We start from the raw sequence: 24242 nt of genomic DNA, 5'->3' as shown, positions 1-24242 counted from the left end.
ACATCTACAAGGGGATCTACGAAGACGACTACAAGGACATCTATGAGAGCGTCTACAAGGACGTTGAGAAGGACATCTATTAGAAGGCCTACGAGGACCATCTACGATGGTGTTTACGACGTCTAAGAGGACGTCTTTGGTTAAGCAGTGACACAGTTGAACCAGACGTCCTTCCACTCTGACAAGTAATTTAAGAACTAAACCTGAAAGGAAGTTAGGGGATGAGTTTCTTTTAAAATGTTAACACATTTATCAACAACATCACAAATTCTTGCCAGGATTTGGACCACTGCTCTGAAACTGTCCCAGTCGAGGTCTTAAAGGACATCCATCAGAGCCAGAAGCAGAAGTTCGGTTTCGGTTAGATGTCAGTTCTGCTTTTGACAGTCAACCAGAACATCCTGTCAGACCAACTGGGAAATTTGGGGGAAACTTCATTTAATTTCTGAAGTGCTTTGAATCCTATTTGACAGACAAGAACTACTTCATATCCATGTGGAATTATCTACAGATCTACTCCAACAAAGATGACATGAAGAGTTCCCCAAGGCTCCCTGTTGGGCCTCATGTTGTTCAGCATCTACAAGCTCCCATTCGGTCAGATCATGGAAATGAACCAACCATCTGATTATAATTATGCTGATACTCAGCTCTCACCAGAGTTTTCTTCAGCTAAAATAAAATACACAATATCATATTGTCTTTAGAACCAAAGATGAGGGTCTAAAGATTAGTGTCCAGCTTCAGTCAGCAATGTTAAAACCAGCAGATCTGACCCCAAAATCCTTCATTTCTGACTCTTTACCATCCACATTACAGCAGGAACCAGTTCAGCCCTTTTCCCACCATCCTGAGATCGACCAGGGGTGTAATGGTCCCTTAAGAAGTGGGTATACTCTCAATTTTTTGCCTTTTTTAAAAAGAAAAAGAAAAACAAAACACTATTTCAGAAAAAGTGACACGTAAGACTTAAGTTTGCACCAAAAATCCATCAGTATATTTGTTTATTGTCTCATAATTTCTGCTCCTTGGTTTCAGGGAGGAAGAGTTATAAAATGACTAAACCAGTACAGACTGGTGTGAAACAGGCACATAGACATATATACATATATCTTATGTCTATGTTCAGGCTTAAGTTAATTCAGCTGATGGCTATCTGCACCAGTGTAGCATGGAGAACCTTAGCCGAGCTGCTGGGTGAGGTAGCTACATCTGGAGGGACTCTTGTTATTGTAAAAGCAGCATCACAGGGGTGTAGGAGTGGGAATACTAAATACCAACTGAAGAAGGAGTGAGTATACTCTGTGTACCCGCGTATACCCCGGACTACACCACTGAGTTGGACTAATATGTTAATAAAATGAATCAATGAATGAATTGAATTTGTCTCTAATATACAACTCGATATGTAAAAGTGAAATGTGAAGGTAACCTTCATCTTATTTACGTTTTCAGATCTATTCAAAGACAAAATGTAGGAAGAAAAACCTTGTCGGGACGGTGTGTTCATTTGAAAAATAAAGACCTGCAGTAGATTTTCAGCAGCTTTGGTTGGAATTATGTGTGACCGGTGCTGCAGGCAGAACCAGTTCACGTGTCTACATACCAGTTTACAGAGTGTGAATGAGCGCACGGCCCATCGCTGCACGGGGGTTCCTGTGGCGCTCTGGATTTCAATGAACTCATCCTCAGCCGTCTTGGGAGCCTTGATGTGGGTCACCTGAAACACAAGGAGGTCTTAGAGCTCCTCTCAACAGATCATGACGTAAGATACTTCCTCCTGGATCTTATGGATCAGACAGTTTTTAGCTCCCTGCACTCGTCTTGAACACAGACTTTCTCCGGTCTGGTCCGTGTTGATCACCAGGTTTCCAGACGGAGGTTTAACACCGAGGTGCCGACCTTCAGACTGCTCAGACTCAGCAGTTGTTACACCCTGATGAACCCAACTACAAAGGTTCAGAAGTAATGGGACATTTCATTTTGTCATTTCAAGCAGATTTTATTCAAAAGCTTTTACTAAATCTGTAGTTAAAATGTGTTAAAACATGGAAAAGCATCAACAGTTCACCGTTGCCTTCAGCATCTTAAGCAAAATAAGGAGAAAATCACAGATATATGTCTAAAAATAACCTATTTTGACTCAAATGAGTCGCTCCTGCCAGGTAGGAAGTAGGTCAGCTAGCAGAAAACTATTTTTATGCGAGCTCAGGTACTATATATAAAAATATGATATTTCTGTGTCAGCATGGTAAAATAACAGCTTTGAGGAGAAAGTGTGTTTGAGAACGTGCAGAGGCCTCGTTTTCTCCCATCACTTGCATGAAACTAAAAAGTTTTGAAAACTCTCCTTGGGATTTCTATGTGCATGGTGGAGCGTCATGCTTGCATTGGCTGCATGTTGAGTGTGCACGGAGAGCACAAACTGTCACTCATATCACAGGATGTCACATCCCGTCTGATCTGCACCGCTATTTAAATACATCTCTGACATTTTAACCCTTAAGACTACAAACCGTTTTTTTTCAGTTCAGGCCTCCTTGTGTTTTTTAATGTAAAAATAAACATAGAAGCTGAACATTTTAAATCCCAGTCAGGATGCAGACGGGGTGTTTTCAGCCCCAGGCGTCAGACATTTTAGTTCCACTGATGGGAAAACATTTGTAACAGTTTATGTCAAATTTATCACACCTCACAGAAATACTTACAAACTCTTTTTGTGTCATATGAAAAATTGATCAAATGACAAAAAAGAACTTTAAAAAACTACGGGGCAATAATTTAATGTTCAAACTGGATAAACTTTGTTGTTTTGTTGCAAATATTCTCTTATTTTAAATGTCATTCCTGCAACATGTTCCAGTGAAGCTGGAACAGGGAACGACTGGGAAAGATGAGGAATACTCAGACAAACACCTGTTTGGATCGTTTCCACAGGTGAACAGGTTGATCAGAAACCGGTGGGTGTCATGATCGCGTATAAAAGAACCTTTCCAAAGGCAAGGCCGGGAGGAGGTTGACCGCTTTGTGGACAACTGCAAGAGCAAATAGTCCAACAGTTTAAGAACAATGTTTCCCAACATACAGTTGCAGGAATTTAAAGATTTCATCATCTACAGTTCATAAGATCACCAACAGACTGAAAGAATCGGAAGAAATCCCTGCATGTTAGCAGCGAGGCTGAAAACCAACACTGAATACCGGTGACCTCTTGACCCTCTGGCGGCGCTGCATTACAAAGCAACATCGTTGTGTAAAGGATTACGATGCGGGTTCAGAAACACATCAGAAAACCGCGTCAGTTCGTCTCTGCGACTCCAAGTTAAACCTCCATCATGCAAAGCCAGATGTCGCTAACACCAGAAACACCGCCGGCTCGTCTCAGACGGATGGAAAAGTGGTAAAGAAGGATCCACTTTGTCATCTGCACCAAGCTGAAAAGCCAGCATGTGGGATGTTATGAGGGATAAACTGCACATCTGGGAAGCTCCATGAATGCTGGAAGGTTCTTCAAGGTTCTGGGCTTTCCAGTGAAGGAGTGCTGGACTGACCTGCCGGCAGTCCGGGCCGGCTGCAGCTGAAACTGTGGCGCATTACGAAGAACGAAACACCACAACAGAGACTCCGGACTGCAAGCAAGAAGACAAGCCAGAACGAGACAGAACTCCAGCTGCGAAGCTTCCGCAACTGGTGTTCCCAGTTCCCCGTTCCCTTACTGGGAGTTGTTGAACTGTCCCAGTTTTAACTGGAACCTGCTGCAGACGTAGCCCAGTGGTGAATGGGAACCTGTCCCAGTTTAACTGGAACCTGCTGCAGACGTAGCCCAGTGGTGAATGGGAGCCTGTCCCAGTTTAACTGGAACCTGCTGCAGACGTAGCCCAGTGGCGAATGGGAACCTGTCCCAGTTTAACTGGAACCTGCTGCAGACGTAGCCCAGTGGTGAATGGGAACCTGTCCCAGTTTAACTGGAACCTGCTGAAGACGTAGCCCAGTGGCGAATGGGAGCCTGTCCCAGTTTAACTGGAACCTGCTGCAGACGTAGCCCAGTGGTGAATGGGAGCCTGTCCCAGTTTAACTGGAACCTGCTGCAGACGTAGCCCAGTGGTGAATGGGAACCTGTCCCAGTTTAACTGGAACCTGCTGCAGACGTAGCCCAGTGGTGAATGGGAACCTGTCCCAGTTTAACTGGAACCTGCTGCAGACGTAGCCCAGTGGTGAATGGGAACCTGTCCCAGTTTAACTGGAACCTGCTGCAGACGTAGCCCAGTGGCGAATGGGAGCCTGTCCCAGTTTAACTGGAACCTGCTGCAGACGTAGCCCAGTGGCGAATGGGAGCCTGTCCCAGTTTAACTGGAACCTGCTGAAGACGTAGCCCAGTGGTGAATGGGAGCCTGTCCCAGTTTAACTGGAACCTGCTGCAGACGTAGCCCAGTGGCGAATGGGAGCCTGTCCCAGTTTAACTGGAACCTGCTGCAGACGTAGCCCAGTGGTGAATGGGAGCCTGTCCCAGTTTAACTGGAACCTGCTGCAGACGTAGCCCAGTGGTGAATGGGAGCCTGTCCCAGTTTAACTGGAACCTGCTGCAGACGTAGCCCAGTGGTGAATGGGAGCCTGTCCCAGTTTAACTGGAACCTGCTGCAGACGTAGCCCAGTGGCGAATGGGAGCCTGTCCCAGTTTAACTGGAACCTGCTGAAGACGTAGCCCAGTGGCGAATGGGAGCCTGTCCCAGTTTAACTGGAACCTGCTGCAGACGTAGCCCAGTGGCGAATGGGAACCTGTCCCAGTTTAACTGGAACCTGCTGCAGACGTAGCCCAGTGGTGAATGGGAGCCTGTCCCAGTTTAACTGGAACCTGCTGCAGACGTAGCCCAGTGGTGAATGGGAGCCTGTCCCAGTTTAACTGGAACCTGCTGCAGACGTAGCCCAGTGGCGAATGGGAGCCTGTCCCAGTTTAACTGGAACCTGCTGCAGACGTAGCCCAGTGGCGAATGGGAGCCTGTCCCAGTTTAACTGGAACCTGCTGAAGACGTAGCCCAGTGGCGAATGGGAGCCTGTCCCAGTTTAACTGGAACCTGCTGCAGACGTAGCCCAGTGGCGAATGGGAGCCTGTCCCAGTTTAACTGGAACCTGCTGCAGACGTAGCCCAGTGGCGAATGGGAGCCTGTCCCAGTTTAACTGGAACCTGCTGCAGACGTAGCCCAGTGGCGAATGGGAGCCTGTCCCAGTTTAACTGGAACCTGCTGAAGACGTAGCCCAGTGGCGAATGGGAGCCTGTCCCAGTTTAACTGGAACCTGCTGCAGACGTAGCCCAGTGGCGAATGGGAGCCTGTCCCAGTTTAACTGGAACCTGCTGCAGACGTAGCCCAGTGGCGAATGGGAACCTGTCCCAGTTTAACTGGAACCTGCTGCAGACGTAGCCCAGTGGTGAATGGGAACCTGTCCCAGTTTAACTGGAACCTGCTGCAGACGTAGCCCAGTGGTGAATGGGAACCTGTCCCAGTTTAACTGGAACCTGCTGCAGACGTAGCCCAGTGGCGAATGGGAGCCTGTCCCAGTTTAACTGGAACCTGCTGCAGACGTAGCCCAGTGGTGAATGGGAGCCTGTCCCAGTTTAACTGGAACCTGCTGCAGACGTAGCCCAGTGGTGAATGGGAGCCTGTCCCAGTTTAACTGGAACCTGCTGCAGACGTAGCCCAGTGGTGAATGGGAGCCTGTCCCAGTTTAACTGGAACCTGCTGAAGACGTAGCCCAGTGGCGAATGGGAGCCTGTCCCAGTTTAACTGGAACCTGCTGCAGACGTAGCCCAGTGGCGAATGGGAGCCTGTCCCAGTTTAACTGGAACCTGCTGCAGACGTAGCCCAGTGGCGAATGGGAGCCTGTCCCAGTTTAACTGGAACCTGCTGCAGACGTAGCCCAGTGGCGAATGGGAGCCTGTCCCAGTTTAACTGGAACCTGCTGCAGACGTAGCCCAGTGGCGAATGGGAGCCTGTCCCAGTTTAACTGGAACCTGCTGCAGACGTAGCCCAGTGGCGAATGGGAGCCTGTCCCAGTTTAACTGGAACCTGCTGCAGACGTAGCCCAGTGGCGAATGGGAGCCTGTCCCAGTTTAACTGGAACCTGCTGCAGACGTAGCCCAGTGGCGAATGGGAGCCTGTCCCAGTTTAACTGGAACCTGCTGCAGACGTAGCCCAGTGGCGAATGGGAGCCTGTCCCAGTTTAACTGGAACCTGCTGCAGACGTAGCCCAGTGGTGAATGGGAACCTGTCCCAGTTTAACTGGAATCTGCTGCAGACGTAGCCCAGTGGCGAATGGGAGCCTGTCCCAGTTTAACTGGAACCTGCTGCAGACGTAGCCCAGTGGCGAATGGGAGCCTGTCCCAGTTTAACTGGAACCTGCTGCAGACGTAGCCCAGTGGCGAATGGGAGCCTGTCCCAGTTTAACTGGAACCTGCTGAAGACGTAGCCCAGTGGTGAATGGGAGCCTGTCCCAGTTTAACTGGAACCTGCTGCAGACGTAGCCCAGTGGCGAATGGGAGCCTGTCCCAGTTTAACTGGAACCTGCTGCAGACGTAGCCCAGTGGTGAATGGGAACCTGTCCCAGTTTAACTGGAACCTGCTGCAGACGTAGCCCAGTGGCGAATGGGAGCCTGTCCCAGTTTAACTGGAACCTGCTGAAGACGTAGCCCAGTGGTGAATGGGAGCCTGTCCCAGTTTAACTGGAATCTGCTGCAGACGTAGCCCAGTGGTGAATGGGAGCCTGTCCCAGTTTTAACTGGAACCTGCTGCAGGAATCACATTAAAAATGTGAGAATATTTGCAGAAAAAAAAAGTTCATTAATTTAATATCTTGGTTTTGCTCACGATGAATATTTTAATGTTTTTATTGACTTTTTACACGACTTCATGGGGGTGGGGGTGCTATGATATAAATCTATTCTCACAGTGAAGACTTTTTCCGGCTGCCCCTTGGCTCTCCAGTTGGTGTCATGGACCTGCTTCAGGATCATCCACGCCTCATCGTGTTTGGCATTCTGCTCCACAAACACACACATGCACAGAAAGGAGAACACGCAGTCAGACAGATGCATCCCGCTGCGCTCTGTGCGTCACGGCGAGGCGTCCCACCTCCAGCAGGAAGCGCGGACTCTCCGGCATGAAGGTGAGTCCGACCAGCGAGGCGATGGCAGGAAGAGCTGCGACCAGGACAAACATCCGCCAGCTGTGGAACTGAAACTCTGTGCCCATGCTGAAGCCCCAGCCTGCAAATACACACATCAAACATGACCCTCTGAGCTTGCCGTAGTCGTCTGCATTCACTGCTAAGACTCTTAGGATGTTAAACCTTTTATTAACCAGTTTTTGCAACAAGAAAGAGAAGTAGGGCTGGAAGATGCTGCTAATCTGGGTATCGATCCAGTCCCATGTAAAAACAGGCAAGTGTCTTTTTACATGAAATTTCAAAATCATTTCATGTGTTTCTTTAACTTTTGTCAATGATTAGGATATTAATAAAACAATTAAAGATTTGTCAATAAAACTTTTTTAATTAAGAAAATGAATGGCAGAACTGAGAAATTTAAATTTAAGCTTTTCTGTGGAAAAACGAACAAATATAAACTTTATACCAGATTATTTTGTTTTGTTTTGTTTTACAGAGCAGAGAAAAAAAAAAAGAAATAATCTGAAACTGTCAGAAATCAGTTCACACTGTGAATGATTCACATGAATACGGTAAAATAAGAGTTCATAGTTAATATTAGGAGTAAATTCATGTTTTAAAGGGTTAAATGTTTTGAGGTTGAAAGCTAATCAGCGCGAGACATCTGTATCGCAACAATCTTTGTCATACTGTATGTGCAGTTATCTGAGTGAGAACAGTTGTGTGTCGTGTGTTGCCACGGACAGATATGTGAAATGTTCCCTCACACGCTGTGCCACTGGAAACTTTCTTCTTTCTGAGTATTAAACACTGGCAAATGTGTTGGGATTATCTTGGTTGCCTAAAATGTGTAAAATGTGTGTGTAATATGATGCACATGGAAAAGCACATTTTCTGTATGTTTCTGTTACACAAACGTAAACCTAAAAATGCAAACAGACTCATTAAGATCTCCAGGGAGATGAAGAAAAACAATCTTGTGGAGAAGTGTTTGCTGTCTAGTCACAGCTCAGAAACTCTGCTCTTATGCTGTGGGTCAAACTGACTCATTTTTAAGTTTACAAATTGTATGTGTGGATAAATATGAATGATGATGGTTAAAAACCAGGTTGAGATGTGATGAGGAGGCTCTGCAGAGCTTAGATCCAGAACAGGGTCAGGTCCTGTCTGATGGTGTTGTCGTACCGTATCGGGGGATGATCCCCCAGGCCGTGAAGGACGTGTAGATCCCACCGATCATCCAGAACATGCAGAGCCACGACAGATGTTCTCCTCTTTTGTCCATCTGAAGGAACTCCGAGAAATACGAGTACACGATTGGCACCGTGCCGCCAATCCTGAGAGCAGCGAGAGAGACAAGGCAGAGATGTAGCTACAGTCGTTTTATTGGAATAAACATAAAAAACCTTCAAACAAAGAAATACAGAATTATAGAAACTGTAGATTTCAGATCCACAAAGAGAAGAATTACACTGGCTTTTTAGGAAGGAATATAAAAAACAGTGTAAGAAGTCAGACATCCACCAACCAGCTGATCTCCAGCAGATGTTCTGGTCCTACATTCATCTTATGTGGATCAACTTTCAGATTCCAGATTGTTTAATAATCAATCAACAGTGTCTCGGCAATGTAGTGTTGTTTGTTGCCTCTTAGTTCTCTTGTAGTGATGAAAAGATGTTCCTGTTCTGGATGGTAGTATCCAGAACATTGTTCCTGTTCTGGATGGTAGCATCCAGAACATTGTTCCTGTTCTGGATGGTAGCATCCAGAACATTGTTCCTGTTCTGGATGGTAGTATCCAGAACATTGTTCCTGTTCTGGATGGTAGCATCCAGAACGTTGTTCCTGTTCTGGATGGTAGTATCCAGAGCGTTGTTCCTGTTCTGGATGGTAGTATCCAGAACGTTGTTCCTGTTCTGGATGGTAGTATCCAGAACGTTGTTCCTGTTCTGGATGGTAGTATCCAGAATGTTGTTCCTGTTCTGGATGGTAGTATCCAGAACGTTGTTCCTGTTCTGGATGGTAGTATCCAGAACGTTGTTCCTGTTCTGGATGGTAGTATCCAGAACGTTGTTCCTGTTCTGGATGGTAGTATCCAGAATGTTGTTCCTGTTCTGGATGGTAGTATCCAGGACGTTGTTCCTGTTCTGGATGGTAGTATCCAGAATGTTGTTCCTGTTCTGGATGGTAGTATCCAGGATGTTGTTCCTGTTCTGGATGGTAGTATCCAGAATGTTGTTCCTGTTCTGGATGGTAGTATCCAGAACGTTGTTCCTGTTCTGGATGGTAGTATCCAGAATGATTGTTCCTGTTCTGGATGGTGGTATCCAGAACATTGTTCCTGTTCTGGATGGTAGTATCCAGAATGTTGTTCCTGTTCTGGATGGTAGTATCCAGGACGTTGTTCCTGTTCTGGATGGTAGTATCCAGAATGTTGTTCCTGTTCTGGATGGTAGTATCCAGAATGTTGTTCCTGTTCTGGATGGTAGTATCCAGGATGTTGTTCCTGTTCTGGATGGTAGTATCCAGAACATTGTTCCTGTTCTGGATGGTAGTATCCAGAATGTTGTTCCTGTTCTGGATGGTAGCATCCAGAACGTTGTTCCTGTTCTGGATGGTAGTATCCAGAATGTTGTTCCTGTTCTGGATGGTAGTATCCAGAACGTTGTTCCTGTTCTGGATGGTAGTATCCAGAATGTTGTTCCTGTTCTGGATGGTAGTATCCAGAACATTGTTCCTGTTCTGGATGGTAGTATCCAGAACGTTGTTCCTGTTCTGGATGGTAGTATCCAGAATGATTGTTCCTGTTCTGGATGGTAGTATCCAGAACATTGTTCCTGTTCTGGATGGTAGTATCCAGGATGTTGTTCCTGTTCTGGATGGTAGTATCCAGAATGTTGTTCCTGTTCTGGATGGTAGTATCCAGGATGTTGTTCCTGTTCTGGATGGTAGTATCCAGAATGATTGTTCCTGTTCTGGATGGTAGAATCCAGAATGTTGTTCCTGTTCTGGATGGTAGCATCCAGCTGTTTTTGCCTAGTTGCTACCAGACAGACAGACAGACTGGTAAAAACACCACCTCCACCACCTCCCCGCCAGGTGAGCAGTGTTGTGTTGCAAACGGTTCCCCATCAGCTTGTGACCTTGTTTGTGAGTCAGCGCGGCTCCCTGCAGACCAGAGTTATTCTGAAACAAACTCTGCTGAATCACTGCAATCCAACACCCTCCCAGCTGCACACAGCTCACCTCGCCGCCTCGCTCCCTGATTATAAGCAGCATTACAGCCTGAAATCAGTCTCTGATAACAATCATGCAGTAGACGTCTGCAAACAGAGGAAGAAAGCTTCTCTACGGCACAAAGTGTCTGCATGAAAGGTTCATATTTAGGGTCAGTGTGGTTGAATTAGGAAATTGATCTGTAGTGAGATGAGAGTTTTTTTTAGCCTTTTTGTGTCTTTGTTTTCCAGTTTATTGAACATCTGCAGGTTTTGTTTATATGAAACAAAGCAAAACCAGCTTTGTTTACTGGGACAGAAATGACTGAAGCTCATAACTGATATCTGAGAACACACTTGTCTTTAACAGTGATGGTTGTGTGTGAGCGTTACCCGATGCCTGACAGCAGCCTGAAGAAGAGGAAGAAGCCGTAGCTCTGAGCGAAGGAAGACAGGAAGGCAAAGACGCAGTTTATAGCCAACGCCACAATCAGACAACGCCGACGACCCACTTTGTCTGCCAGACCCCCCCACAGGAATGCTCCCACCATCATGCTCAGGAAGACAACGTGACCTGCACAGAGACAAGGAGGAGAAAAGACACAAATATTCATTACAAATGAGACATAAACACATTTCATAACCCTGAAAACTCCAGTTTTTCCAGTTTTTTTTTTTAAGTAAAAATACATGTAGAAGCTGAATCCTTTTATCCCTGCAAACATGATGTTTCCGTGTAGACATGATGTTTACATGTGGGAAGGATGTTTACATACAGACACGATGTTTCCATGTAGACATGATGTTTCCATGTAGACATGATGTTTCCATGTAGACATGATGTTTCCATGCAGACATGACATTTCCATGGAAACATGATGTTTCCGTGTAGACATGATGTTTACATGTGGGAAGGATGTTTACATACAGACACGATGTTTCCATGTAGACATGATGTTTCCATGTAGACATGATGTTTCCATGTAGACATGACGTTTCCATGTAGACATGATGTTTCCATGTAGACATGATGTTTCCATGCAGACATGACATTTCCATGGAAACATGATGTTTCAGACTCAGCTGTCAGATTCTGAGGCTAAAATGATGTAAAATGAATGTATGAATAGATAAGCAGCATAAAGAGCAACCAGAAGTTTGTAGAAATAACACATAGATCAGCAGCGACCAAGCCTTTTCTCATCGTAACAGCTTTCTCTCACGTCTGAAACACACACACACACACACACACACACACACACACACACACACACACACACACACACTGTTTCCATGTTTCCACACGTCTTCCTGCTACTATCTACCTGCTATCCTCACTGCAGCACCTCCACCTCAGCTGCATCCCAAACGTCTTCTTGTTTTTATTCCAGCCATGGAGGATCATTATTTTCCTGCTTTTCTCATCACTTGTTGATCTTTGGCTGCTCCTGATTGGACGTTACCGTCAGTTTAAGCTCTCTGATTGGTGGAAAGTCTCACAGGAAGTTACTTCCAGGTGAAAATAGAGGTCTCTTAGCAACATAGTAGTGCTGGTGATGAAGATGTGATAAATAATGGTGGATTTACCATCTAGAGTCTCTGAATAAACACTACATGTTGTGTCTGGATTGTAAACCTCCTGGACGGATAGAAACGCTGGAAAACCTCCGTAGACCAGCTGTAAAGTCACATATCCATCACAGGGTTCCACGCTGCCGTTCCTGAGGAACTGATGGTGATATCAGAGATAACACTCGAGGAGTTTTATGGGTTAAAACTACTTTTAATTTATTGGCTTTTCATGAAACCCATTGCAAGTCATCCTGATGTGGGTTAGTAGCTGGAGGTTTACGTCCCGCCGCCAGACTTCAGGTTAAACATCATCATCGTTGCAGACATGGGATAAACATATGGAGCAGGGTTATGAGGAGCAAAGAGTTAAAAATCAATAAGTATGATCTATAAAAGCTGTCAGGGATGACAAAGACGCCTATAAACCTGCTTATCTGTGACGATGTGATGATGCTGAGCTCACCAACATGCTGTATATCTGCCGCTGACTGAGATTTATTTCATCAGGATCTGGTAACGTTTGACCAGGTTGCACTCACTCTGAGAAGATGTACGACCACCTCGTACATCTTACTTCATCAATATCATTCATGAGAACCTGGTGATGATATAATCAATGGCACTCAGGCGCCAGAGACCTGGTGAATCTTTAAGGTTTAAACTGGATGGAAGTCGTAAGATTCAGCTGGTTTACATAACTGGAAACCTTCAGTGAGGAGATGAGATACATGAGAAAGTGACTCCCATCTTATTGTCCTTCATCCTCCTAAAATCCAGGAATCATTCAAGGTCTTGATTCCTAAAATGCAGCTCGAGGAGTGACGACGGGGGACAGCAGAGCTTTTCAGACACTCTACATGGCTCACATGGCCTCCGAACAACTTGGGATTATTCTGGATGAGCTAGAAGACGAAGTTTGGAAAGGAAAGTCGGGGGCTTCTCTGCTTAATACATTCATACATGTAGATGATGTTGTCACACTTTTCACTTTAATTTCAAGTCTCAAAAATTGGTGAATCATCTGGATCTATTTTAATGTGTAATAGAAGCCTAAAGTGTTAAAATGAAGCTGTTTTATAACTTCTCAATATAAATCTGTTCCAAAGACATGAACTGCCAGATACAACATGGGCTTTACTGACAAACATCTCCATTGTTGGGTTGGCTGGTTGTTATGAGGCTGTTTCAATGAGGACATAAACAAAAAAAGTCATCTTAAAAAGCATAGTTTAGTGAAATATTTTCATTAAAACATTAAATATTTTAGTTGAAACAACTGTTTATGGAGGATTCAGCCTCATGAACAGAAGAAAAAATATGTAAAAACAGGTGTCATGCAGATGTAGACCCACTGAAATCTGTATTTCATTCTTACACTAATTAGCATGATGTAGCTGAATTATTCGTCTTCTTCAGTATGAATCAATATAAGAAAAGCAGGGGAGATCAGGTTTTTCTTCCTCTGCTGATGAACTGCTTTTTCTCCTTCAGTTCTTTTTGTCTCTAAGGATATCAGATGTGACAACCAACCCCGACACATAATTTTAGCAACAAGTTAAGTAGCATAAACAATAGCCTAGCAAGAAAAAAACTACTCTGACGGTAAGTCTCCCTTTATATAATAAAATGATCATATGTTTTACATTTTAAACCACTCTGTAAACGAATGCAGAAAAATGTTACTTTACATGAATACATACCAAGAGGTTACATTTTCATGTAAAAAAACATAAAATGTCCTCTCATCTCTGTCAAGTGTCAAAATGCTAAATTATCAATGTAGCTAGTCGCAATACATATATGTATTTATCTACAAATATATATATATATATATATATATATATATATATATATATATATATATATATATATATATATATATGTGTGTGTGTGTGTGTATATATACATACATATGTGTGTGTGTGTGTGTGTGTGTGTGTGTGTGTGTGTGTGTGTGTGTGTGTGTGTGTGTGTGTGTGTGTGTGTATTGAATTCAACTTAACATAGAGGAAAGCTTTGTAGATCAAACATTCAAATGGCAGTGAGAGGGCTGCATAAGTCTATTCATCACCAGACTTTGGGTAGTTTTGAGGTAAATCAGGTTTTAATTCTCACACAAAGTTCACTTCCATTTGCCAACATGTGGAGACCAACTGGGACAGCTGACCAACTGGGACAGTAGACCAACTGGGACAGCTGACCAACTGGGACAGTAGACCAACTGGGACAACAGACCAACTGGGACAACAGACCAACCGGGACAGCCGACCGATTGGGACAACAAACCAACTGGGATAACAGACCAGTTGGGACAACAGACCAATTGGGACAACAGACCAATTGGGACAACAGACCAACCGGGGCAGCAGATCAACTGGGACAGCACACCGATTGGGACAGAGACTAACTAGGACAACAGACCAACTGGGACTGCAGACCTACTGGGACAGCAGACCAACCAGGACAACAGACCAACTGGGACAACAGACCAACTCGGACAATTGTTCAACTGGGACAACAGACCAATTGTGGCAACAGACCAACTGGGAAAACAGACCAACTCGGACAATAGTCCAACTGGGACATCAGACCAATTGTGACAACAGACCAACTCGGACAATAGTCCAACTGGGACAACAGACCAATTGTGACAACAGACCAACTGTGACAACAGACCAACTGGGACAACAGACCAATTGTGACAACAGACCAACTGTGACAACAGACCAACTGTGACAACAGACCAACTGGGACAACAGACCAATTGTGACAACAGACCAACTGGGACAGCAGACCAACCGGGACAACAGACCAACTGGGACAACAGACCAACTCGAACAATAGTCCAACTGGGACAACAGACCAACTGGGATAGCAGACCAACCGGGACAACAGACCAACTGGGACAGCAGACCAACTCGAACAATAGTCCAACTGGGACAACAGACCAATTGGGACAACAGACCAACTGGGATAGCAGACCAACTGGGACAACAGACCAACCGGGACAATAGACCAACTGGGACAGCACACCGATTGGGACAGAGACTAACTGGGACAACAGACCAACTGGGACTGCAGACCTACTGGGACAGCAGACCAACCGGGGCAACAGACCAACCAGGACAACAGACCAACTGTGACAACAGACCAACTCGGACAACAGACCAACTCGGACAATTGTTCAACTGGGACAACAGACCAATTGTGGCAACAGACCAACTGGGAAAACAGACCAACTCAGACAATAGTCCAACTGGGACATCAGACCAATTGTGACAACAGACCAACTCGGACAATAGTCCAAGAGGGACAACAGACCAATTGTGACAACAGACCAACTGGGATAACAGACCAATTGGGACAACAGACAAACTGGGACAACAGGCCAATTGGGACAACAGGCCAACTGGGACAACAGACCAACTGGGACAGCAGACCAACTGGGACAACAGGCCAATTGGGACAACAGACCAACTGGGACAGCAGACCAACTGGGACAACAGACCAACTGGGACAACAGACCAACTGGGACAACAGACCAACTGGGACTGCAGACCAACTGGGACAACAGACCAACTGGGACAACAGACCAACTGGGACAACAGACCAACTGGGACTGCAGACCAACTGGGAAGCAGACCAACTGGGAAGCAGACCAACTGGGACAGCAGACCAACTGGGAAAGCACTTGTGTTGAAGACGAGTGTTCAGACAAAGTCTTTTGCTGTTCTTCTTCAGCGTCTTTTTCTTTATTAGTTTCTGCGTTGTCCTCTTGCTGTTTCTTCTTCTCTGGTTTACTCCATTCACTGGTCAGGTGTCAGCTCTACAACTCAACGCTGCTCCTGTGATTTCAGCTGGTAGCGCTCTGTTTCCTGTGTCAAGTTAAACCTCTTAAAAATGAACGAAATTACGGACGTAACTATGCAACAGATGAACCAAACTGTCTATCTGTCTTCTGCATCCGGCTCTAATGGGCCTGTAGCGTCTTTAAGCTGAGTTTCTCCCGTCATTTTGCTAAGCTGTACGTTTACATGTTGCTGTTTCTTGGCCTGAGCATAGATCATCTGTACTGCAAGTATCTCATGCTGCCCACTGTACAGGGGCCTTCGTGATGAGGACGTTTGTAAAAAACTTTACTTGTATGTATGTATAGACTACTATCAGGACGAGGAACCACTTCACGCAGAGAATCTCTGAGGAACGTTGCCTAACGCAACTCTAATGAGGCCAAACAAACCTCTGCAGAACAAATCGCAGCAATCCAGCTCACAAATGCACTTTATTACCTTTTCTCATCTTGTCAGAGAGCCGAGCTGACTCCACTGCTAAAGTCTGAGTCACGTCAGCACACTCAGCTCTTTCTGAAACCTCTCTGAGCCGAGTTCAACCCCGACAGGTGCCAGAGACCGGCCCTCTCACAACACCTCCCCCTGTGTGTGCAGATGGCCGTGCAAAGAGAAACGGGAACTCATCACGCCAGTTAAAAACCTCCTTACGGTGTGCCGCTAGTAGACGCAGCAACACAAAGAGGTTGAGCTCTTTCCAAGGTCAGGACGGGGAGCATTGATCATGCTGATGCTGAGTCACAACGTAAACACACACACACACACACCAAACCAAGGTGTGGTGTGAGGTAGGAAAGTAAGGAGGATGTGTCCTGATGGTGTAGATGTCCTGCAGGATGAGGAGGAAGATTGTAAAATTGGTAATGAAAGAAAAGTGTTCTTGATGTAGCATATAGCTGATGAACATAAAGCTGGATGGTGACAGTGAACTCATCAGGAAGATCTATCCTGTCAGCTCGTCTGATTTATTGCTTTCAATCCTGATCAGTGATGAGACAAATAACTGAGATTATCCAGCAGCCATGATGGAATTTTTCACTACGTACGACTCAGTGGGCTCGTCCAGGGAGACCAAATCCTCTCCGCAGTATTGTACATGTTTAATACAAGATTTACCCAGATTTATAACAAAAAACACACAAACATAACATATCTATACCTGACACACACTGGTAAAACAGCAGGTTCAGGCTAAAAGAACCAAAAGCACATCTCAGACTCTCCAGGCTTCAGCCAGCAGGTTCAGTGTTCAGGTTCATAACAGTCCAGTTAGAACCAGATGGAACCAGATGGAACCAGTAAAGAACCAGTAGCACATAGTAAACAGAAACATCTGCAGAATCCCAGAAGTCCCAATGGGAGACACCTCCAAGGTGGTGGAGAAAGAGGAGGCTGAGATCCTGCAGGACTTCCAGCTCCAGACGGACATGATGGTAGTGGCCAACCAGCCGGATGTAGGGATGATGGAGGAGCAGCCGGAACGCCGTGGCGATCGATGGATCCATCGATGGAGAAGGCCTGGTGAAGGTCTGGAGGAAGGCCTGAAGGAAAGTCTGGAGAAAGGCCTGGAGAAAGGCCTGGAGAAAGGCCTGGAAAAGACCTGGAGAAGGCCTGGAGAGAGGCCTGGAGAAAGGCCTGGAGAAGGCCTGGTGAAGGTCTGGAGGAAGGCCTGAAGGAAAGTCTGGAGAAAGGCCTGGAGAAAGGCCTGGAGAAGACCTGGAGGAAGGCCTGGAGAAGGCCTGGAGGAAGGCCTGGAAAAGACCTGGAGAAGGCCTGGAGAGAGGCCTGGAGAAAGGCCTGGAGAAGGCCTGGTGAAGGTCTGGAGGAAGGCCTGAAGGAAAGTCTGGAGAAAGGCCTGGAGAAAGGCCTGGAGAAAGGCCTGGAGAAGGCCTGGTGAAGGTCTGGAGAAGACATGGAGAAGGCCTGGAGAAGGCCTGGAGAAGGCCTGGAGAAAGGCCTGGAAAAGGCCTGGAGAAGACCTGGAGAAGGCCTGGAGAAAGGCCTGGAGAAAGGCCTGGAGAAGGCCTGGTGAAGGTCTGGAGAAGACATGGAGAAGGCCTGGTGAAGGTCTGGAGAAAGGCCTGGAGAAAGGCCTGGAGAAGACCTGGAGAAGGCCTGGAGAAGGCCTGGAGAAAGGCCTGGAGAAAGGCCTGGTGAAGGTCTGGAGGAAGGCCTGAAGGAAAGTCTGGAGAAAGGCCTGGAGAAGACCTGGAGAAGGCCTGGAGAAAGGCCTGGAGAAAGGCCTGGAGAAGACCTGGAGAAGGCCTGGAGAAAGGCCTGGAGAAAGGCCTGGAGAAGACATGGAGAAGGCCTGGAGAAGGCCTGGAGAAAGGCCTGGAGAAAGGCCTGGTGAAGGTCTGGAGGAAGGCCTGAAGGAAAGTCTGGAGAAAGGCCTGGAGAAAGGCCTGGAGAAGGCCTGGAGAAAGGCCTGGAGAAAGGCCTGGAGAAGACATGGAGAAGGCCTGGAGAAGGCCTGGAGGAAGGCCTGGTGAAGGTCTGGAGGAAGGCCTGGAGAAAGGCCTGGAGAAAGGCCTGGAGAAGGCCTGGAGAAAGGCCTGGAGAAGACCTGGAGAAGGCCTGGAGAAGGCCTGGAGAAAGGCCTGGAGAAAGGCCTGGAGAAGGCCTGGAGGAAGGCCTGGAGGAAGGCCTGGAGAAGACCTGGAGAAGGCCTGGAGAAGACCTGGAGGAAGGCCTGGAGAAGACCTGGAGAAGGCCTGGAGAAGACCTGGAGGAGGGCCTGGAGAAGGCCTGGAGAAGACCTGGAAGGTGAAAACAGCTGGTCTACATCCGAACTGAAAGATCCAGACAAGAGACATTTTTTTCCTGGTTTCTGTCAAATTTCCACTTCGTCTAAAAGGACATTTTCAAAAGTTTCATCTTTTTTTCTTTCTGTACAAGAAAATGTACAGAAAGTGAGACATGATTAAATAAAAACATGTCTTTGTAAAAAGGTTTCTACAGTTCAGGAAAATGTGTCATTTGAAGTGTTTGCATTGTGGTGAAGCCTCGTGCCTCTTCTGGCAGCATCAAACCGTCGACTGATCGTTAACTGCATCGGTCCAAACTTTCCTCTTCATGATCGATTTTCTTCATTTGTCTACAAATCTGCAGCAGACTTACGGATGTTTGCTCCATCATTTTCTTTACTCTGTCTGCTTCCTTTTCTCCTCTTCCTCCTCCTTCTCTCTATAAAACACACATTTCATGGAGGAAACACACACCAACCCTGCAGCTGAGTCACTACTTTCTGCTCATTAGCTAATTAAACTGCAGAGGAGACGACGAGGCTTTCAGGTGTTAGTCACATCACAGTAAATCCAACTGTACACACATCGCTGGTCATTTCTCATTGGATGTAAAATGTTTGGTGGTTTTGTGATAATATGATGTTTAATCCTCAGAGTCATCAGGTCGACCTGCCGAAATACAACTGTAACCTTTTTACTCGTCACTGCTATTAAATATCATTCAGGCTGCCTCCCTAACGTCACACAATGTTTACAGCATGATTACTGTCTGGAGTTCTGGAAAATGATGCGTTCAATGACTCCTGTTCTGGAAAATGATGCATTCAATGACTCCTGTTCTGGAAAATGATGCATTCAATGACTCCTGTTCAGGAAAATGATGCGTTCAACGTCTCCTGTTAAGGAAAATGATGTGTTCAGTGACTCCTGTTCAGGAAAATTATGTGTTCAATGACTCCTGTTCAGGAAAATGATGCATTCAATGACTCCTGTTCAGGAAAATGATGCGTTCAACGTCTCCTGTTAAGGAAAATGATGTGTTCAATGACTCCTGCTCAGGAAAATGATGTGTTCAATGACTCCTGTTCTGGAAAATGATGCATTCAATGACTCCTGTTCAGGAAAATGATGCGTTCAATGACTCCTGTTCTGGAAAATGATGCATTCAATGACTCCTGTTCAGGAAAATGATGCATTCAATGACTCCTGCTCAGGAAAATGATGCGTTCAACGTCTCCTGTTAAGGAAAATGATGTGTTCAATGACTCCTGCTCAGGAAAATGATGTGTTCAATGACTCCTGTTCTGGAAAATGATGCATTCAATGACTCCTGTTCAGGAAAATGATGCATTCAATGACTCCTGTTCAGGAAAATGATGCGTTCAATGACTCCTGTTCTGGAAAATGATGCGTTCAACGTCTCCTGTTAAGGAAAATGATGTGTTCAATGACTCCTGCTCAGGAAAATGATGTGTTCAATGACTCCTGTTCTGGAAAATGATGCATTCAATGACTCCTGTTCAGGAAAATGATGCGTTCAATGACTCCTGTTCTGGAAAATGATGCATTCAATGACTCCTGTTCAGGAAAATGATGCGTTCAATGACTCCTGTTCAGGAAAATGATGTGTTCAATGACTCCTGTTCAGGAAAATGATGCGTTCAACGACTCCTGTTCTGGAAAATGATGCGTTCAATGACTCCTGTTCAGGAAAATGATGTGTTCAATGACTCCTGTTCAGGAAAATGATGCGTTCAATGACTCCTGTTCAGGAAAATGATGCGTTCAATGACTCCTGTTCTGGAAAATGATGCGTTCAATGACTCCTGTTCAGGAAAATGATGCGTTCAATGACTTCTGTTCAGGAAAATGATGTGTTCAATGACTCCTGTTCAGGAAAATGATGCGTTCAACGACTCCTGTTCTGGAAAATGATGCGTTCAATGACTCCTGTTCAGGAAAATGATGTGTTCAATGACTCCTGTTCAGGAAAATGATGCGTTCAACGACTCCTGTTCTGGAAAATGATGCGTTCAATGACTCCTGTTCAGGAAAATGATGCGTTCAATGACTCCTGTTCTGGAAAATGATGCGTTCAATGACTCCTGTTCAGGAAAATGATGCGTTCAAGGACTCCTGCTCAGGAAAATGATGTGTTCAATGACTCCTGTTCAGGAAAATGATGCGTTCAATGACTCCTGTTCAGGAAAATGATGTGTTCAATGACTCCTGTTCAGGAAAATGATGTGTTCAATGACTCCTGTTCAGGAAAATGATGCGTTCAATGACTCCTGTTCAGGAAAATGATGCATTCAATGACTCCTGTTCAGGAAAATGATGCGTTCAATGACTTCTGTTCAGGAAAATGATGTGTTCAATGACTCCTGTTCAGGAAAATGATGTGTTCAATGACTCCTGCTCAGGAAAATGATGCGTTCAATGACTCCTGTTCAGGAAAATGATGTGTTCAATGACTCCTGTTCAGGAAAATGATGCGTTCAACGACTCCTGTTCAGGAAAATGATGTGTTCAATGACTCCTGTTCAGGAAAATGATGCGTTCAATGACTCCTGTTCAGGAAAATGATGTGTTCAATGACTCCTGTTCAGGAAAATGATGCGTTCAACGACTCCTGTTCAGGAAAAGGATGTGTTCAATGACTCTTGTTCAGGAAAATTACTTTTTCAATTACTCGTGTTTAAGAAAATGATGCAAAAGTTGACCTATGTTTATGAAATTAATGCATTTACTGATTAATTCTAATGGAAATGGTGCATTCACTGACTCATATTCAGGAATATGAGGAATTCACAGAATCAAGTTTATAAAAAAAAAAAATGCTGCAAAACAAACAAACAAAAAAAAACCAACATTATTTGAATTTGTGTTCGTGTGTGTGTGTAAATGTGTGGGAGTGATGATGAGGACATCTAGAGATGAAGGTGAGCCTGAAACAGGTCAGATGTGATGCATACGACAGTAGAAACCTTCGTCATCAGAACCTTCTGTTGGAGACCACCCAGATGCACAACCTGCACTGCTGATGGCGGTCTGTGACCGTCTTACCCAGCATGCCTTTCTCTGCGTTGGACAGACACAGATCCTTCTCTGCAGATGGCAGAACGAACGCCACCACAAAGCACTCGACGCCATCGGCCATCAGAGCCAAACCCAACACCACGAAGAGTGTCCACTGGAACTTCCCGTGTCCACAGTCCTCCATGATGTCCTCATACTGCTCCGATAACTCCTCCAGTTCAGAGACTGAGCTGCCGGCTTTTTCTCGAGCTTTGGCCCTGGAGTCAATACAGATCAATAAAGATCAATAAGGATCAATGAGTTATGACTTGCTTCACACTGAATATTTATAATCCTACAGATTGAAGCATTAAAGACGAATATGAAGCTCTGGCTGAAGGACAGCTGGAGGAAATAAAAGGAATACAAAAACAAATCCCCGATAAAAATGGTGGAAAAAAACTTTTTTATTTATTCATTTAGATGTTTTATCTAAAAATTTTATATATATATATATATATATATATATATATATATATATATATATATATATATATATATATATATATATATATATATATATATATATATATAAAATCTAAAAATTATCTAAAAATATATAATATAAAATATATTATCTAAAAATAATATATATATATATATATATATATATATATATATATATATATATATATATATATATATATATATATATATATATATATATATATATATTATTTTTTGATAAAACATCTAAATTATTTTTAGATAAAACATTATTTATATTTTATTTTAATAAATTTTTAAAAAAATTATATTATAGTTTATTTAATAAATTTAAAAAATATTAGATTTTTTAAAAATAAATAAATGAAAGAAAATCTAATAAAATTATTAAAATACTCAAGGAATTTAATTTAATTTAATTTTAAGGCAAAAATTAGCTTTATTTTCTAAATCAGGGGCATCTCTGTCCAGTTTAGCTGCTTCCATTCACCTCTTCATCCTCATTATGTAACATGGTCACATTGCATATATGAGACTCTGATGGGTCTCACCCTTCTGGAAAATCCTGATGGTTTTTTCCAGAAGCTGCTCTGATGCTGATGAAGGCTGCTGAACTACGAGGGGATTGGCCATGAAGGACAGATGAAGGCTAACAGTCTGATGAAGATGAGCAGAGAAATCTTTCTCTTTGAGGAGGTTTGATGTTGTTTAACACGCGTGTTGAAGAATTATGTTTAGTTATATTAACAGAGCGAGTCAGCCGCAGCATCATCATCATCACCATCGGCTCACATTACAGAGGCAAAGCCGGGATCAGAAAGTCCTGTTTTACAGGCCCAGAACAACATCTGCACCAGATTCATGCATAAATAACGCACGGCATGGTGTGCCGCATGGCATTCTGGGTGTGAGGAGGAGCTTAATGGCTGAAAGGAAACAGAAAGATGTTGCGGCGTCTCACCGTGCAGCTCTCTGAGCAGCCTTCACCTCATCAGGATGCGGGATCCCCTGATACTCTCCCTCGTACATCTGGTCCTCCTCATCGTGTCCTTCAGTCGCATCGCTCGCTGCATCCTCGTCCTGAGGCGGGTAGTCCGCCTGGTATCCGTACCCGTCCTGACCCTCTCCGTAAGTCCCGTAGGCGTCCCCACCTCCCTGGTGGTATATGTTGTTCTGGTAGTGGTCTGTCATCCTGGTTTACAAGCCTGCTTGGCTGCGGTTTTATCTCACCGATCACAAAGCTTTTCTGTCGTATCTGCTGTCAGATTTCAGCCAAAGATGGTGACTTAAATGACAACAAACATCATTAAAGGTAAATAATGGTCTCTGCAGAGCTGCTGGTTCTTCTAATGTCCGTCAGAGCTGCACGTTGCTGCTTCTGGAAAGACCAAAGTCCTGGTCAGGTCTCGTCTTCGGCACTGACTCCTGCAAACAGCAAAAATTTTTATTTGTACAGCGACACTTCACAACAATGTTGTCTCAGGACACTTTACAAACACATCATTTCGAGCCAGTTCATACATATCCTATAATAGAAACCAACTGATTGCTTCGAGTCATGACTTGGATCCAATCCTCCATCCTGAGCTGCATGAGGCAACAGTGGGAAGGAAAAAACTCCCCTTTAACAGGAAGAAAACCTCCGGCAGAACCCGGCTCAGGGAGGGCAGTCATCTGCCTCGACTGGTTGGGGTGGAGAGGACAGGAAAGACAGAACAACATGTACAACTGCACTTATTCAGGAAGACCTGCGGAAAAACAGTAGTTTGTCTCCATCGAACACATTTACACCGTTTTCTGTTCTTCTTTTTACACCTGACCATGTAAAACACAACACGGGAACCTGAAAAAGCGGAAAACAGTCTAGTCTTCCCAGGAACGTCCCAGCAGGTTCAGAACCCAAGAGAAAAAACCCAAAACCACATCTCAGACTCTCCAGGCTTCATTTTGCAGGTCAAATGTTAAAGTTCAGGAGAGTCCAGTTAGAAACAGACTGAACCAGTAATGGAACGCCATAACCAAGTAGCCTCGTAGTGAACATCAGAATATGGACTGGAGACCCCCAAGTCCCAGTGGGAAACTCCCCCCAAGGTGGTGGAGAATGAGAGGGCTAAGATCCTCTGGGACTTACAGATCCAGACAGATAAAATGGTGGTGGCCAACCAAGCAGATATAGT

The 24242-nt window shown here is 44.9% G+C and overlaps 1 protein-coding gene across 1 annotated transcript in view; it reads right to left on the bottom strand.

Moving 5' to 3' along the window:
• The window catches only part of LOC306766339 (synaptic vesicle glycoprotein 2B-like), a gene marked incomplete at both ends in the record, with an annotated part of 31107 nt that extends 7851 nt beyond the window's left edge, over nucleotides 1–23256 (bottom strand). Inside the window, 7 exons of the mRNA XM_079254038.1 lie at nucleotides 1607–1720; nucleotides 6941–7030; nucleotides 7125–7258; nucleotides 8344–8495; nucleotides 10767–10947; nucleotides 21607–21836; nucleotides 23027–23256. Of these exons, the coding sequence (XP_079110164.1) occupies nucleotides 1607–1720; nucleotides 6941–7030; nucleotides 7125–7258; nucleotides 8344–8495; nucleotides 10767–10947; nucleotides 21607–21836; nucleotides 23027–23256 (1131 nt within the window). The remainder of the gene's footprint in view (nucleotides 1–1606; nucleotides 1721–6940; nucleotides 7031–7124; nucleotides 7259–8343; nucleotides 8496–10766; nucleotides 10948–21606; nucleotides 21837–23026) is intronic.
• Between the last annotated feature and the right edge of the window lie 986 nt (nucleotides 23257–24242).

The sequence above is a fragment of the Telmatherina bonti genome (genome assembly GCF_933228915.1).
Source record: "Telmatherina bonti genome assembly, chromosome: 2".
In the NCBI taxonomy this organism is placed as follows: domain Eukaryota; kingdom Metazoa; phylum Chordata; class Actinopteri; order Atheriniformes; family Telmatherinidae; genus Telmatherina; species Telmatherina bonti.
This window is presented reverse-complemented; position numbering and strand designations above follow the sequence as displayed.